The sequence below is a fragment of the Pyrus communis genome, chromosome 17 (genome assembly GCF_041283825.1).
Source record: "Pyrus communis isolate YQ-2024b chromosome 17, ASM4128382v1, whole genome shotgun sequence".
NCBI lineage: Eukaryota > Viridiplantae > Streptophyta > Magnoliopsida > Rosales > Rosaceae > Pyrus > Pyrus communis.
In genome coordinates this window covers 6,347,768-6,364,568 of record NC_142581.1, presented here as the reverse complement: position 1 = coordinate 6,364,568, position 16,801 = coordinate 6,347,768, and the positions used below count along the sequence as shown (strand labels likewise).

At 35.9% G+C, this 16,801-nt stretch overlaps 2 protein-coding genes across 13 annotated transcripts; both read left to right on the top strand.

Annotated features, from left to right (window-relative positions):
* The first annotated feature begins 416 nt into the window (after positions 1-416).
* On the top strand, positions 417-4,490 carry LOC137708518 (uncharacterized). Of its 12 annotated transcripts, none has more exons than XM_088689810.1 (8): positions 417-633; positions 843-1,014; positions 1,550-1,644; positions 1,831-1,935; positions 2,106-2,187; positions 2,867-2,984; positions 3,898-3,958; positions 4,457-4,490. In XM_088689810.1, exons 2-6 carry the CDS (start codon positions 951-953, stop codon positions 2,881-2,883), a joined length of 363 nt encoding a protein of 120 aa, XP_088545936.1. In that variant the 5' UTR covers positions 417-633; positions 843-950; the 3' UTR covers positions 2,884-2,984; positions 3,898-3,958; positions 4,457-4,490. The 12 variants fall into 12 exon arrangements, with proteins under 12 accessions (XP_088545936.1, XP_088545934.1, XP_088545943.1 ...); XM_088689808.1 differs by lacking the exon at positions 4,457-4,490 and adding an exon at positions 4,067-4,302; XM_088689817.1 differs by lacking the exon at positions 2,106-2,187.
* Positions 4,491-6,734: 2,244 nt separating this feature from the next.
* On the top strand, positions 6,735-9,953 carry LOC137749380 (putative zinc finger protein CONSTANS-LIKE 11). Its single transcript, XM_068489474.2, has 4 exons — positions 6,735-7,418; positions 8,277-8,498; positions 9,155-9,492; positions 9,610-9,953. Exons 1-4 carry the CDS (start codon positions 6,735-6,737, stop codon positions 9,734-9,736), a joined length of 1,371 nt encoding a protein of 456 aa, XP_068345575.2. The 3' UTR covers positions 9,737-9,953.
* Positions 9,954-16,801: the final 6,848 nt, after the last annotated feature.

The window sequence follows — 16,801 nt, the reverse complement described above, 5'->3', positions numbered from 1 at the left end:
AAGATGGTTAATTAAGTATTTTGTTAGAGCATCTCTGTCCTACATATGAGATGCCAAATACACATCAAATTTTCAGTGATTAATAAAACAATAATAAATATAAATAAATGATTTTTTTTATTTAAAAATGATCTATAAAATGCACAAATTATCTATTCTAAAATTGAGGAGCAATTGACTGTTCATTCCGCTACAGTCAATTGTTTGCCTCTTGATTTCATCTTATTTACAATAAAACCATGAGATTTGGGCTGGGTTTGAAGGGTATTTATTTGAACTGAGAAGGGTAATTTTGTCAATAGGGTTTAGGACGGATTACCCCTTCATTTCACCTTATTTACAATAAACCCATCAGATTTGGGCTGTGTTGGAAGGGTAATTATTAGAACTTAGCAGGGTAATTTTGTCCGTAGGGTTTCTTCGACTTCTTCTTCCTCTCTCTTCATTTCTCTTAACCTCTAGCCCCAGCGCTACTCACCCCCGTTCTTCTTTTCTAAAAGAAAACCCTAGCCACTCAATTTCTCTCAACTCTAGCCGTACCTCAACCAATTTCTCTCAACCACGGCCTCCATTTTAGCAGCTCGACCTCGATTCCATCCGTCTTCCTCCCGGCGAAGACTTTGGCATTATCAGGTAATCCTAGCTCCGACCCAAACCCTAACATTACAGAAATTTGATAGCAAGAATCGTTCTTTCCCAAACCCTATCGTGTTTCCATAAGTTTGATAATGAAAGTTCGTTTTTTGGAATTTATAAATTTTGTGTTTTTGCTCTGTAGAAGCATGATTTGAGTTTTTTTTATTTATAAATTAATTAAAAGGTTGGTTTTTATGGTTGCGTAGCTCATATTCATTGCAGTCTAGATCCCAACAACCCAAGGATGATATTTCCATGCTAGGGCTCTAGGATCGTCAACCCATCGATGATATTTCGCTCAAACTCGCAGATCCATGTTCGATCCTCCAGTTTTAGAGCAAAACATTGATCCAGTTCCCAGATACACAAGAAGCAAAGGTAAAGACTCGGTTTGTGCCTTAAAAAATATACTCTCTTCTCTGTTGTGTGCTTGAATGCCTCGGATCTGTGACCCTGGATTGCTGAAAATTAATTTCTTTGCACCCCAACTATGAATTTTAGCATTTTTTTTTTCGGATTAATGCAATCACAATGTTATTTTATTGATTTTATTTACCATTTGTTGTTGAATTTATTTCTGTAGGAAAGGTACTAATTACCGAAGTGTAAAGGATAAGATTTTATTGTACTACCTGCGCTCAGCAGCTCAGTCTTTCCCCTCCTACTCCAGTTGTCTTACGTTTTCTGTTATGCATTTCACATTTCTTGGAATGGATAATAGATAACTACATATTCGAAGTTGGGGATAATTAGGTTTTTATTTATTTGCTTTTTGTCATGGTTACTCATAATTTTGCTTTAGTTTGGTTTTTGATTGGATAATATTTTGATTTGCTTTAAGAGTTCTGATCTTCCACTATAATTGTGATTTGATTTATGAACTGATATTCACACATTTGAAACTGATGTGCAGACCATCATGAGGATCACCACACCCATGATCATGTTCATGATCCTGGTGTTTCTTCTGTCAGCATAGTTTGTGAAGGGAACTTAGAACTTGAAAAGGTAGGATCTCTGTTTTGTCGTATTTTGCAATATATTTGATAATTTCTTCTGTGTCTTCCATGTGGACCTGTTGCCTTTGAATGAGACAAGTACACATTTGAGGGCCAGTTGCATCCAGAGTCTTTGTCCAGGCATGTATGAAAGAAAACCTGACAAAGACTACTGATTTCGTTTTTATTTTTTCAGGCTAACATATGGCTTGGTACACTGTTGTTGAAACGAAGTGAGGACATATATCGTATGAAAGGTCTTCTATCAGTTCAAGGTATGAAAAAGATATTTGTCTTCCAGGTGAGAAACTTGCTGCTAATGGACATTGACATCTTTTTTATGTTAATGGATTTTTGGATCGTGTCTTTACTTTCTGATAGAGAAGTTTGATTTTAGCTTATTTGTTTCTACGGATTAATGCATTCAAAATATTATTTTGTATGATTTTTTACATACGTTTGTGGATGAAGGGTTTAGGTGCTCTGAAAATGCCCACCCTTATTTTTTTTACACCAAGTGTATATGGCAACCCAGGCATTCCAACTTGCTCAGGTACTTCAATCTTTTCAGTTTTTGGTAATTTTTGCCCCTGTTTGGTTGCTGGGAAGGAGAGGGAAAATAAGGGAAATCATCAAAGTTGATACATATCATTTGTTTTTAGTCACATTGATTTTTATTGTGAGAAATTATGTGATTGTTTTTTTATAATTACCTGTGGAATTGAATAGTATTAGCTAAAGCTCTCCCACTGCTCAGTTGTATCTATATTAAGAAATTGCTGAGTAGATGGACTACAAAACTCAAATTCCCTCCTTCTGTATATTTGCAGTTGCTTTTCCGTGTAAATCTTCTCTTGCAAAGAAATTCAAAGGCCTCTAATTGTATTCATGGACTATAACTGTAATTATACAATGTACATTATTATTTAAATATAAAAAGGTATAATTTATATCTAGTCAATTTAGACTCATTAAAATATACAATCTTTAAATACAAAAGTAAATTTGAAAGAAGTTGAAGTAATATATGAATGCTATGTGATTTATTATGTTCAAAATTGAAATTGGAATCATGCTGTTCTTTGATATGAATGAAGTGTGGTGTTCTCCTTCAAAAAGTTGAAATTAGGTCTCTCCATCCCCTTAATTTCATTTTCTATTAGCAAAGAACTGGGATACCAATGTACTTATGTGTATTGTTTCAATTTCTATGTTTGCTAATCTTTTCCCAGGGAAATACTTCATTTAAGGAAAAGCCTGAAATAATGTTGTCAAGTGCTATACTGAAGCTATCAGATTGAACATGATGTGTGCAACTTAGATTGCAACCATGCAATTGCTTACTTGGAGGTAATAGTCATTCTATTGCATGCATATCTTTAGAATCTTTGTTTTTTATAACTATTGGTGAAAGCACTGCAGACCAAATCATGTTATATATGCTTATTGTAAACAGTTATGTTTGTAAATTTGAAGCCCAAATTAACATTATCTTCTCCCCTGTTTGACCACGCATTTATGAATGTTGGATTAAAATGTGTTTATTTTTGGGAAGAAATGAGACGGTTGGTTTGAGTTTTAGAAGCCTTTGTTTTTCTGCCTTTTATGGCAATGAAAAAATAGGGGGAAAACATTGGTCTTAATTGTAATTTTCAATTCTTTACGTTGTTAGTAGTTAAAATTAGGGGAATGGCTATTAATATAATTTTTGGTGTATTTCAAGCTTCTAATTCACAAACTGAGTGAAGGTCACAATAAGTATTAGTCACTACGAGAGTGTTGGACTATCCTCATTCTGGAACCAGGTTTAAGAGGCCCCTGACAATGACATTGAAACGCGTATATAACCCTCTTCTTTTCGTCTTTTAGTCTTTCGCTTACTCGAGCATATGCTGTCATTTAAAATTAGTCGTCTGGTTAATGTACCTGCAGTATCAGTAGTTCCTCTCTTTTTAATGGAGTGATTCCCTTTCTTGGGCATGTAAAACCTTGGTGTCTGTAAATGCACACATCACATGACTTTTAACACAAGTCTTGCTTCTATCATTTGATGTTGCAGTGGGTAAGCTCTGAATTTAATGAATTGTTCAACTTTGAATTTAATGAATTGTGGTGTTTTATCTTCTGAATTTCTAACCTATTAATATTGGAAGACCTAAAAGATTATTCCAATGTATTGTTTCTGGATTTATTCAAATTAGTAGTGAAATGATGGTATTTATAAATTTTAATTTTTTTTTCTATGATTTACATGTTGATGCAGATTTATTCTCTACGATTCTCTGGTTAGGGTAAGCATTTTGGTGAGCTTTGATTTTGTGAGGGTAAGCTCTTAATCTTTCCTCTATCGTTTTGTAGTTCATCCTATTGTTTTAATTTAGAGCTATTTTAATGCTTTTATGTTTGTCGTTCCGTGCTGGGAAATTGGAAAGCTCTGGAAACAATATAGTTCTTGAGCTAATGTGAAGATTTTGGGTTGAACATTGTGCTGTGAAGATATTGGGTTTAATATTTGATTCCGTTTTTCATTTTGCACTTACAAAAACAGAGGATTGTGGTTAATTATTGTGATGTGAAGCTTCTATTTGATGTCGACTTAATGAGTAGCGATGTAAATTAAACTACGTATTTTATGGATCAATTCACATATCTCTTGCTTTTTCTTTCATTTGGAGATAATTGTGTAAATGTGTGATTTTGTGAGCATTACTCATGTAAAACATGTGTTCTCTAAATTGTTACATTTAAGAATGTGATTATATCGCTATTGCATTTTCAGTTAAATTTTCTATGAATATTATTCATGATTTGAAAACCCGCAGCAAAGCGCGGGCAGTCCTACTAGTAACACCTAAAGATATGCCCCAAAATTCTCTACGAGCCGAGACCACAAATAACGTAATATTTCACCATGAGTTTGAGATTCCAGAAGATTCCAACACATGTCACAGCCACATCCACAACCTTATAGATTAGAATATTCAAAAACTTTTTTTTTTTTTTGGAACAAGAATATTCATATAAAGTTAAATGTCACATAATTGTTCATCAATTTTTTTTTCTTCACATAATTATCAATACTCCATAATTATGTTTGTTCGTGTGAATATAATACAACGAAAACTGCGGGGAGCCTCGTAAGTCCCAACCAACCCAGACGCAGAATTTGATTTACTAATTAATTACTCACACACACACCCAATTAGATCAGTAACCCTAGCCCTCGATCTGAATGCACAAAAACACAACCGGTGTTTCCAAGAGGTAAGATAGGCCTTACCTTAAGGTCTTTTTGGCTTCGATAATTAATCTCTCACCTGCAAGCAACAGCAAGCAGCAGAGTTATGAACTGCGACATCCAGAGCAGCAGTACTAGTGATCGAAGCTTCAACCAAGCTGTCATCGTTGAGTTTCACAGAGGACTCTCCAAAAGGTTCCCATATAACCCAACGTGGAGCAAGAGCTTGTTGGGTCCTAAGGCCAATCGTTGAGATTAATTGACAGAAATCGAATAAATGGGTGGGTGTTCAATCTCCTTATTAACTGTGTTTCTCACTTCAATTTGTTTCTTTCAAGGATTATGAATTTGTACTTTTGAGTTCTAGTGTATGATTAGCATATTGATCTAAAGAAATGTCAAATTTGAGATCCTTATGCGGCCGTTAAATAAAACTTCAAGATCATACATTTGACATTTCACTTAAAGATGCTTCCAAGTCTAATTGAATATGGTTTTAATCTATGTGTAATGTAATGATCAGAACCTTCTAGTGGCACGGAGCCAAGGTTGCGGATATGTTTGCCAAGGTTGAAAATTAAGTTGTGGCCTTTAGCGTAGTACCATGACTTTCACGTTTTTCCAATTTTTATAAAAATCTTCAAATATGGCCAAAATCACATTTGAATAGACTCTAATACCCTCCAAATTGAAAACAATACAACCCTGAAAACAAACCTCAATCTCAATAACTTCTCACAACATGAAATCCGAAGGTTTCTCCTAAATCCCCACATCTCGAGAGGTTTTTCAATGTGATCAGTACACGGGATGATATATCACGTATCATTATATAAATGATGAAATATGTGTGCTAAAAAATTAATAACTTGAACAATAAAATTTATCACCACTAAAAATTTCTCCCACATCTCAACCGTGATTAGTCCGGAGCTACGCTGACTTGTCGATCAGCTTGTTATTGAGTTTTATCACTGACCCACCTCCCTTTTCGACTTATTTATCCCCCAGGCTCACATCTTGCTACGTGTCAACCACAAGAAACCATAGGACAAATGTGAATAGATAACAAACCCTAAAGAAACCCTAGATACCTTTTCCTTACTCAGCTGATGAACTGCGTCAAAGTCAAGGTTTTGAGTTCTTATTGCTACTACTACTACGCACCTTCTGACCGTCGACACTTCTTGTTTTCGATTAAAAAAATTCATTTTTAATAATCAACAAATCTTGAATTTGATGCGCTCATCGATGGAATGCATGTTTGTTGATCCTGACTGATATTGTTTTGATGGTTTCGGCAGGAATTCGCTCCATTTCCGGCCGGTGAGCGCTTGCAATCACTCTAATAGTTGTTCCAGTTATGTTATATATATGTATAAATATATAAAATATATTTTACGCAATTTTTTCCAAGTAAAATGAAAATAGAATTAAGTTCTCATCACTATCAGTTTGTAACTATACACTACTGTTGTTTAGGAGCATATTACTGAGGTTCCAGCTGGTTAGATATTTGTATTTCTTGATCTGCGATTTTTGTAATTAATGTTGTGTTGCTGATATGTTTTTTTTTTTTTTTTTTTTTTTTTTTTTTTGTTTGTTTGAAATGATGAAGGATAAGAGAAAGCTTTTTTTGTGGTTGGAGCTTGAAACCATAAAACGCTACGGATTCCCGCAATGAACTACGATTTCCAGTCATAGATTATAGCTAGGAGGAATAAGCAATAACAGTAATAAGAGTATTAATTAATTAGTAGGTTAATTAGAGAAGAAGAGAGCTATTCATCTTTAAACATATTCAGTTCATATATTTTTATATCCACTCAAAAAAAAAAAAAAAAAAAAAAAAAAGGAAGAAGATGGAGCCTCTATGTGTGTTCTGTGGGGTGGAAAGGGCAGTTGTCTACTGTAGATCGGATATGGCTCGCCTTTGCTTTCACTGTGATGGATGTGTGCACTCAGCGAACGGTTTATCACGCAGGCACCCTCGTTCCCTTCTATGCGACAAGTGCAATGCTCAGCCCGCTATTATACGATGTATAGATGAGAAGATGTCATTATGTCAAAGCTGTGATCACTGGAATCATAACAATAATAGTATTAATGGAACTACTACTGCTTCAGCAGTAGGTGGGATGGGGGGACATAGGACTCATGCATTGACTTGCTACACGGGTTGCCCTAGTTTGTCTCAGTTTTCGAGAATTTGGTCTTCGGTTCTTGAAGGATCTTCTTCTTCAGGTGGTAATTTTGAAAGTAGTAACTGGGATCAGTCACTTGGATCAGCTGTAGTGGCAATAAATCAGGATCAGACTTGCATTAGTAATAATGGTTTGGAAGGTAGAGATAGTAATGAAAGACCATTTGGGTTGGTTGTGACTGCTGGCAATTTGAATGGAGGATCATCATTAAATCAGTCTTGTGGCCGCGAGTTTGATCCTTGGTTAGCTAGTAGTTCTACTTTGATTCCATCGAATCCGATTTGCATGCCTCACGGTAAAGATCAAACACCTTTCTTGCCTCAGGAGTCTAGCCTGCCAAAGGTAACATTCTGTACTTATGGTATTTTAATGCAACTATAGATTGACATATTTGTGGTATCCTTCTTAAGATGGTTTGGATGATTGGATCGTATTAAGAATTAGACAGTTTTTCACTTCAATCTTGAATGCGATTCAATGATCCGAGCCGTTTATTTCTTAGGTCCTTTTTCATGGATCATCCTTACAAGAATTCAATTAAATCGGAAACTATTTAGTCTTCCAATTATGACCAAATAAATTGACAAACATAGTGTTTCCCATAAACACATAAATGTTCATATTAGTCAAACAATTTTTCGACTTTTGTCGATTTTTTGCAAGCATGATCTCAAATTAGATGGTTCGGATTATTGAAGCACATTGTTGCGCGACCTCAATAGTGCGATGCAAATAATAATTTTATTTTATTCTTTATAAAAAAAATCCTCATAAGAAGGGATTAGATATAAGGAACTTTAACGAAAAGCTTCTAGTACTGTTCATTTTAACGAAAAACCATATTTTTACTCTAAAAGGTCAATCCTGATACTATTTACTTTACCCTTTAATTTGTCCTTATCGTTAAAACTCAAAGTTTTCAAGTCATTTTCATTAGTTTTCCTTTAGATATATACATCTTTCAGAAAGTAAGGTTTTGGGTGATGATGATGAATAATGCAAGTAAATTTTGTGGCAGCAAGGACTAATGAACTTTGCTTTAGGAGGGCCTCAAAAGGACTTAATTAATAATTAAAGCTGCAAAAATCATATAGAGGCACATTAAACTAGTTTTCTTCATCATTATGTGCTATCTAATATACCCCTTATGAATTAAACTTGATTAATTAATGCATTGCTATACCACTTCATGTGCTTCAGGGATATAACAATTTCAAAGATCTTGCAATTCAGGATGGCAATGTTCTATGTGATGGCCTCAACATTGATGATGTTCCAATGAACTTCGAAAATCCTGATGGGATATTCTGTCCACGAGTTCCTTCCAGATACCGGTTTGAGGATGGAGAAATGGATTGCCTGTTAATGGAGAAAAACATACCAGTCACTGAGTCTAATGGTCCTAACGAGAATGCTGCACAGGTCCTCGCATACTCCAATTTCATTTCATATTTTCTCATGAAAGTATCTTTCTTTTATTCTATGATTACTCTGATTTGAGATTTGAATTAAATAGATAATGATTAATTACAGAAATTGGTCAAAATTGTCGTTTTTCAAACCACAATTGCTGACATGGTCAATTTTTCAATACGTCTTATCTCTACGTCATTAATATATGATCACTATGTTATCAATATTAATATGTTGTCGATAGTTGATTTTGATCGATTCAACAAAAGAGATTGATACCAAATAGTAATAGTCAATTTTACATCAGTTAATGATATATTAGAAATGGAATGAAATGATTCTGCTGGCACAGGATATATAGTAATTTTCCTTGTCTCTGTGACAATCAAATTGCTGCTATTAGCAATCCATTTCTACACATTACTTGGTGCAGCTAGCCTTTTTATTGGTAGGTTAGGAGCTGCTAGTTACCATATTAACAATTTTTTTATGATTGACTGCAAGAAATAATTATTTCTATGCTTTGAAGTTCAAGGAATGATTCTGTGAGCTAAAAGTTTGATAAAAATGACTGAACCAGAATTCTTTTCCTTTCGTTGTATATCCGGTTGCATTCTGACTCGACCGGATTTATTCACAATGCGCATGACTCTTGTTTTCCATAGGCATCATCATCAGGCCAACGAGACTGTGTGGCTTTTCGATCCTCTTGTGGATCAGATACTGTGAGGCCAGGCATGAATGGTAGTGCAAACTGCTTACTCATGAATCCTACTTGTAGCAGAAGCATCAACCTTGGATTTCCTACCACGCAACAAGTTCATCCGAGCATGTCACTTTCACTGTCCAGCATCAGCAGGGAAAGCAATCCTGATTACCAAGATCGTGGATTGTCACCAGTCTTTCTGGCCGGAGAGCCTTGGGAGTCAACTTTGGAGGCTAGCAGTCCACAAGCAAGGGACAAAGCAAAGATGAGATACAAGGAGAAAAAGAAAACTCGCACGTACGTGTCTAACCTATGTATAATCTGTATCTGTGCATATTAGAATGGCAGATATACTAATTAAGGCATACTGGCTTTACATTTACTTACATAGTTTTTCGTGTTTTTGATGTGTAGGTTTGGTAAACAAATAAGATATACCTCTAGGAAGGCCAGAGCTGATACTAGAAAACGCGTCAAAGGAAGATTTATTAAGGCTGGCGAAGAATATGATTACGATCCACTTGTGACAAGGAGCTTCTGAGGCATATATCAGCAGAAAAACTCTCTCTTCTTCAGCTGCAAGGCAAGGCCTTATTGGCTAAAATAGTCCACCTGCATCCATGCTCGCATCACGTTCCTAGTACTGAGATGACCGTGATTCATAGAACAATAAACCCCACTTTTTTTCTATGAATTTTCTTTCATTGCATATATATTCTGAACTCAACCATGTTTTCAATAATGATTCTTTTGAGTCACCATTTAGTTAATTTACACAAATTATTCATTTCTGTTTCTTCATTGGATCAAATTAGTATGGTAACTGACTATATGCTAGATATTTAGCCAAAGAATTTAGCGAAGAACTTCGCAAATCCTAAACCTTAAGAACAACATGTTGGAGTGTAACCCTTCAGCTGAAGATTGGCGGCAAAGATCAATTTACATGCTTTATATTTCAGTTTGAATGTGAGCCATTGGATCATAGTCCACATGGCTGCTCAATGATGTATCTAGCTTAAGTAATAGAATAAGACAAGTGGCATCATCTCATATGATGATACCAATGAATGGTTGAGATTGTAGTGTGTGTTGGAGAGTGAAGGATCTCCCTTCATTCCATGTATAACGGTAACAAATGTATGCGTGCAGAAACAGAGAAATTAATGAAACATATTCCATCATCTTCCTCTCAACCATTTTCTGGTTCCTAGTAGAGGTCCTCTATTGAATACATATCAAAAACACACAAACACTAACATGGTGTCAGAGCCAGGTTTCATCGTCTAATCTAGGCGTGAAATCTGTGAGTGCAATTGAGCTACATCTTTGAGCTCAAATCGAATCTGGAAATTTACGATTTCTCGAATCCAAGTCTAATATGGCTGGCTCCGGCACTGTCGAGCTTAGAGCTCTAGTTTTCAATGGAGAAAATTATGAGTTCTAGAGTATTCGAATGAAAACCATTCTGAAATCTCATGGTTTATGGGAGTTGGTTGAAAATGGGTTTCAATCTTCAAATCTGAAGTCTAAGGAAGCTGCGGTCGATGAGGCGAAGAAGGAGACGTCGGGTGAAGTGTCATTCAGTGAGATCCTGATGAAGGATGCTCGTGCGCTTGGGATGATTCAAGGTGCAGTCTCGGACCAGATCTTTCCAAGAATCGTGAATAAAGAGACATCCAAAGGAGCTTGGGATGTTCTAAAGGGTGAATTCTGAGGTGATAAACAAGTAAGAAATGTAAAATTGCAAGGGCTACGTAGAGATTTTGAATATACTCGTATGAAGGATAGTGAATCATTATCTGTATATCTCTCTCGATTGTTTGATATCATTAATCAAATGAAAAGTTATGGAGAAGAATTATCTAGGGAGAGAATTGTGCAGAAATTACTAATTAGTCTTCCAAAAATATATGATGCAATCGTTCTGTGATTAAGCACTCTAGAGACCTTGAAACTATTGAGGTTCAATAGGTTATGGCTTCTTTAAAAGGATTTGAGCAGAGGCTTGAATTACAAGATGAGTCTTCTACTGAGAAAGCATTTGCAAGTTTAACTGTTGCAACTAAGGGTGCTAGAAGTGGTGGATTTTCTGGGAATCAGAGGTATCAAGAGATTTGGAAGTCAAGGGGAAAAGGTTGGGATCATAAGCCAAACTTTGTTCAGAAGCAGAATAACACTCAAAGAAGTTGGGATCACAAACCCAATTATGCTCAGAGACAGAATAACACTCAAAGAAATTGGGATCATAGGCTTAATTATACTCAGAAACAAAACAATTCTCAAGGTGATTGCAAATGGTGTGACAGGTTACATTATGGGAAGTGTTGGTATGAAAGAAAACCAAAATGCACAGGCTATGGGAAACCGAGTCATTCTGTAAAAAGTTGTTATGAGAACATGGGAATGCAGAAGGTTAATTATGCAAGGTAGATAGAAGAAACATGATCATTATTTTATGCATGTAATGCAATGACAGATGTGAAGGTGATGAGAGATTGTTGGTTAATGTTCAGAGAAATTTGACCTCTAAAGTAAAGATGGGCACTGGAGAAATTGTGCAGGTGGCAGGAAAGGGAACCTTGGTGATTGAGACTAAACTGGGAAGAAAACATATACAAGACGTGATGCTTGTTCTTGGACTCGAGGAAAACCTTCTCAGTGTAGGACAGATGATGGAACACGACTATTATCTGCTGTTTGGAGGTGATGTAGTGAACGTCTTTGATGGTTGGTCACTTGACAACTTGGTAGTAAGAGTACATATGACTGCAAATATATGTTTTCCTTTGACAATGATGCCTGTAACTTAGTGTGGTCTAAGAGCAAGTGTCACACACTGCTCTCAGATATGGCATAAAAGATTGGGTCATTTGCATGAGAGAATTCTCAAATTACTTGAAGAACATAAGTTGGTGCATGGATTGCCTAAGTTAAAGATGTCCACAAATGTATGTGAAGGGTGCATGTTAGGCAAACAACACAGAGACTCATTCCCTTCTAAATCGACTTGGAGAGCTAAATATCCACTAGAGGTGGTTCACACAGATATTTGTGGTCCAAAGTAAGTTGAATCTCATTTTGGAAATAAGTACTTCTTGTTGTTTACAGATGACTGCACAAGGATGTCATGGGTGTGTTTTATGAGAAATAAGTCTGATGCATTTGGATGTTTTAAAAAGTTTAAGGTAATGACTGAGCTACAATGTGGATATAAGGTGAAATGTCTCAGAAGTGACAAAGGAGGAGAATTCCTTTCTGCAGAATTTACTGAATACTGCAGTGATTTAGGAATCCAGAGACAATTATCTATGGCTTACACTCCTCAACAAAATGGAGTGTCAGAGAGGAAGAATATGACTGTGGTGGAAATGGCAAAGTCAATGCTGCATGAGAAGAGCCTTCCATACATGTTCTGGGCAGAAGCAATCAATACTGCAGTCTATTTGCTTAACAGATGTCCATCCAAATCTTTGAGAAAGACAACACCATTTGAGGCATATAGTGGAAGAAAACCTGGAATAGCTCATTTGAAGATATTTGGCTCACTTTGCTATGTCCACATACCTTCTAATCTTAGACACAAGGTAAAAGAAAATAGTCATAAATGTATCTTTGTTGGCTATGGTGCAAGTGAAAAGGGCTACAAATTGTTTGATCTAATTTCAAGAAAGATTGTCCTCTCAAGAGATGTCATATTTGATGAGAGTGCTTCTTGGGACTGGAACTGCAATGCAAATACTGGAGTGACATTTCCAGTTATCAATGAACATAAGGATGCTAATGAAATCTGTGAGATTGATGAAAACTCTCATTCTGAGGAATATACTGTTTCTCAAAGTGAGAGTGTGTCTGATAGATCTCAAGCATATGATGATACACCTAAGCAATGGAGAAGTATAAATGAGATCATGGCTCAATGCAACAAGTGCATTATTGAACCTAAAAATTATGATGATGCAGCTAAGGATGAGTCATGGAAGAGTGCAATGAAAGCTGAATTGGATATGATAGAGAAGAACAACACATGACAGCTTGTTGAAAGACCAGATGACAAGCCCGTCATTGGTGTTAAGTGGGTCTATAAGACCAAACTTAATCTGGATGGTACTGTGCAGAAGAATAAAGCTCGACTGGTGGCTAAAGGCTATTCACAAAAGCCTGGAATTGACTATAATGAAACCTTTGCCCCTGTGGCAAGGTTGGACATGATTAGAACCTTGATTGCTCTTGCTGCACAGAAGAAATGGAACTTGTATCAATTAGATGTGAAGTCTGCATTTCTCAATGGAGTATTAAAAGAAGAAGTGTATGTTGAGCAACCTCAAGGTTTTCTGAAGGAAAGTGGAGAAACAAAGGTATACAAGCTAAACAAGGCTTTATATGGTTTGAAACAGGCACCAAGGGCCTGGTATGATGAGATTAATGCATATTTCAGTAGTGCAAGGTTTGAGAAAAGTTTAAGTGAGGCAACCTTGTATGTTAAGACAAGGAATGACTCAGGTATCATTATTGTCTCCTTATATGTAGATGACATTGTATACACTGGTAGCAGTCCACAAATGCTTGAAGAATTTAAAAATGACATGATGAAACACTATGAGATGACTGATTTAGGTTTATTACATCATTTTCTTGGAATGGGTGTGATCCAAACTGAGAATAGTATTTTTATACACCAAAAGAAATATGCACAGAAGCTAATTGAGAAGTTTGGTCTGAAAGACTGCAAACCAGTTGCTACTCCACTTGCCATGAATGAGAAGTTGAACAAAATTGATGGAAGTGAAGTTGCAGATGAAGGAGAATATAGGCAGCTTGTTGGAAGTCTGCTATATTTGACTGCAAATAGACCTGATGTGATGTTTGCAGCAAGTCTATTGGCACAATTCATGCATAATCCCACCAAGAAACATATGGGAACAGCCAAAAGGGTACTGAGGTACATCCAGGGAACAGTTGATTTTGGAATTATTTTTTACAGGGGTAAAGCAACTACTCTAATTGGTTACTGTGACAGTGACTGGGTTAGAAGTGAGGATGATATGAGAAACACTTCAGGGTATGCATTTACACTAGGGTTTGGTATGTTCTCATGGACTTCAATCAAACAAAACATTGTGGCATTGTCTACTGCAGAAGCAGAATATGTTAGTGCTGCAGAAGTTACATCACAAGCAAAATGGCTGAGATTTGTTCTAGAAGATTTTGGAGAAGAACAAGTGGAGGGAACTCAAATCATGTGTGATAACACATCAGCCATTGGTATGGCAAAGAACCCAGTCTTTCATCAAAAGACAAGCCGCATCAACAGGAAGTTTCACTTTATCCGAGAAGCAATTCAAGCCAGAGAAATTGAGTTGGTGTACTGCAGGACAGAGGAGCAGATTGCAAATATTTTTACTAATGCCTTGCCTAAAGATCGATTTGTGTATCTAAGGGAGCTACTTGGAGTTAAATCAGCTAAAGGGTTAGAAATGAGTGTTGGAGTGTAACCCTTCAGCTGAAGATTGGAGGCAAAGATCAATTTACATGCTTTATATTTCAGTTTGAATGTGAGCCATTGGGTCATAGTCCGCATGGCTGCTCAATGATGTATCTAGCTTAAGTAATAGAATAAGACAAGTGGCATCATCTCATAGGATGATACCAATGAATGGTTGAGATTGTAGTGTGTGTTGGAGAGTGAATGATCTCCCTTCATTCCATGTATAATGGTAACAAATGTATGCGTGTAGAAACAGAGAAATTAATGAAACATATTCCATCATCTTCCTCTCAACCATTTTCTGGTTCTTAGTAGAGGTCCTCCATTGAAATACATATAAAAAACACACAAACACTAACACAACATACGTTTGTTGCAAACATCCTTCACAACAACTTACATATTTTGTAGCAATGGTAATTTCCAAACTACTGTGAGACAGTGGCATACTATACCAATTGTGTGTCTCGAATATCAGGATGGCAAACTAAAAACTTCTCATCTAAGCCGTTATCTACACCTAGTTTCTTAAATGTAAGGCATCTTAATTACCAAGTCAACCTTGCACTTTAGAAATAACAGGGCACAGCCTTGCCAGAACAGGCTACTCATTGTAGAGCATGATCATATATAATGTTCAAGAATGAGAAGGTTGCGAGGACTGCAACAAAAAATACTGCAAAAATATGAACTTGTAAGTAGTAACATTTCAATAGCTCTGAACTTTTTCAGAACCTCCAAAAACATAAAAGCAAAAGCCGGCAGTGCAAAAAGATCCTGAAAAAGGAAGCACTTACGAGCAAAAAAGTCACATATGATATCCGCAGTCAAGATACAAAAATCAAAAGGCAATTGCATCAGTAAAAAAAAACGTAAAAAATAAGAGCAGTAAGAAGTAAATGAGTACCAGAGGGTGAGGGTGAGGGTGAGGGTGAGGGTGTGGGGGTAGATAAAGAACCATGTGCCTAAAAAAGTGAACCTGTTTGTAATGGTAGAGAATGGTTAAGTAGTGTTCCCTCAGCACAAACAAAGCGCTTGTTGTTGTTGGGGAGAACATGAAAGCACCTCCCACTTCCCTCCATTTCTTCTCTGTAACTACCTACACACATTATATATATAATTAATATAATTAAGTACATAAGATTTTCTTTTATCTTTTGTTTTAAAATTGAAAAATTAATAATTCATTTTTAATTTAGTGAAATGAAGAACTACAGATAAAATAGATAGCCAAACCTTCTCAAAGCCACCCCTCCTTATTCCCTCCACATACAAATGCTCCCCTCTTGAATTCATATATATATAAACAGCAATTTATATGGAATCAAAGACCCATACTTTTATAATTACACTAAAAGTTTAAAACCACCTTTAAATATTCTATAAAAAAAATATAAAAATAAATCTCAGAAATGCATATCACTCCAAGGTCTCAAATTCTCAGAATGTGGAATTACTAATTAGAGCAGTTAATTCTCTAGTCATTTTGAATGAATCAAGCATGCCATTTGAAAACCAATGTAACTTTTGTCCATATTGCCTAAACCATTGAACCAAAACAGGACAATTTCACTGCAAAAATCCCATTTTTTCCTACTTTTGAATGAATCAAGCATGGCATTTTAAAACTTTGTATAAAAGATTATATAAACCAACTAAAAATCCCATTTTTTTCTTACTTTTGAATGAATCAAGCATGCTATTTCAAAACCAATATAACTTTAGTCCTAAAAACAAATTCACAAAACACACACATAGACACAGACACCAACTAACTTGCAATTTCAAAACAAAAGTAACTTTTGTTCTTAAAACCAAGAACCACATATGCATACCAAAATCACAAACCTTATTTTCCAAACATAGAGGTCAAAATCTAAATGAAGGAAAGTCTACCTTCTCAAGGTGTAATTCTTCACTTGGTATTGCACCCTCCCTAATCCTCTGCACATGGTACACTGCATTGCCTGCCAACCATTGCAAGTTCCACAGTTCCTACACTTCAAGACTGCAACTAAGAAATCATCCAACCTCAATACACTATGAACCTAGTAATGTCATCAAGTTCACCAAGAAAAAAAATTCACAGCTAAGATTTTCTTACACCAAATTTCGCAG

What these genes read in the sequence shown, in the direction of transcription:
- LOC137708518 (XM_088689810.1), top strand. Translation starts at nt 951, where the DNA reads ATGTTCGATCCTCCAGTTTTAGAGCAAAACATTGATCCAGTTCCCAGA. An exon ending in CAGATACACAAGAAGCAAAG is followed by an intron (nt 1,015 to 1,549) that starts GTAAAGACTCGG and finishes ACTGATGTGCAG; the next exon opens with ACCATCATGAGGATCACCAC. An exon ending in GGAACTTAGAACTTGAAAAG is followed by an intron (nt 1,645 to 1,830) that starts GTAGGATCTCTG and finishes TTATTTTTTCAG; the next exon opens with GCTAACATATGGCTTGGTAC.
- LOC137749380 (XM_068489474.2), top strand. Translation starts at nt 6,735, where the DNA reads ATGGAGCCTCTATGTGTGTTCTGTGGGGTGGAAAGGGCAGTTGTCTAC. An exon ending in AGGAGTCTAGCCTGCCAAAG is followed by an intron (nt 7,419 to 8,276) that starts GTAACATTCTGT and finishes CATGTGCTTCAG; the next exon opens with GGATATAACAATTTCAAAGA. An exon ending in CTAACGAGAATGCTGCACAG is followed by an intron (nt 8,499 to 9,154) that starts GTCCTCGCATAC and finishes TGTTTTCCATAG; the next exon opens with GCATCATCATCAGGCCAACG.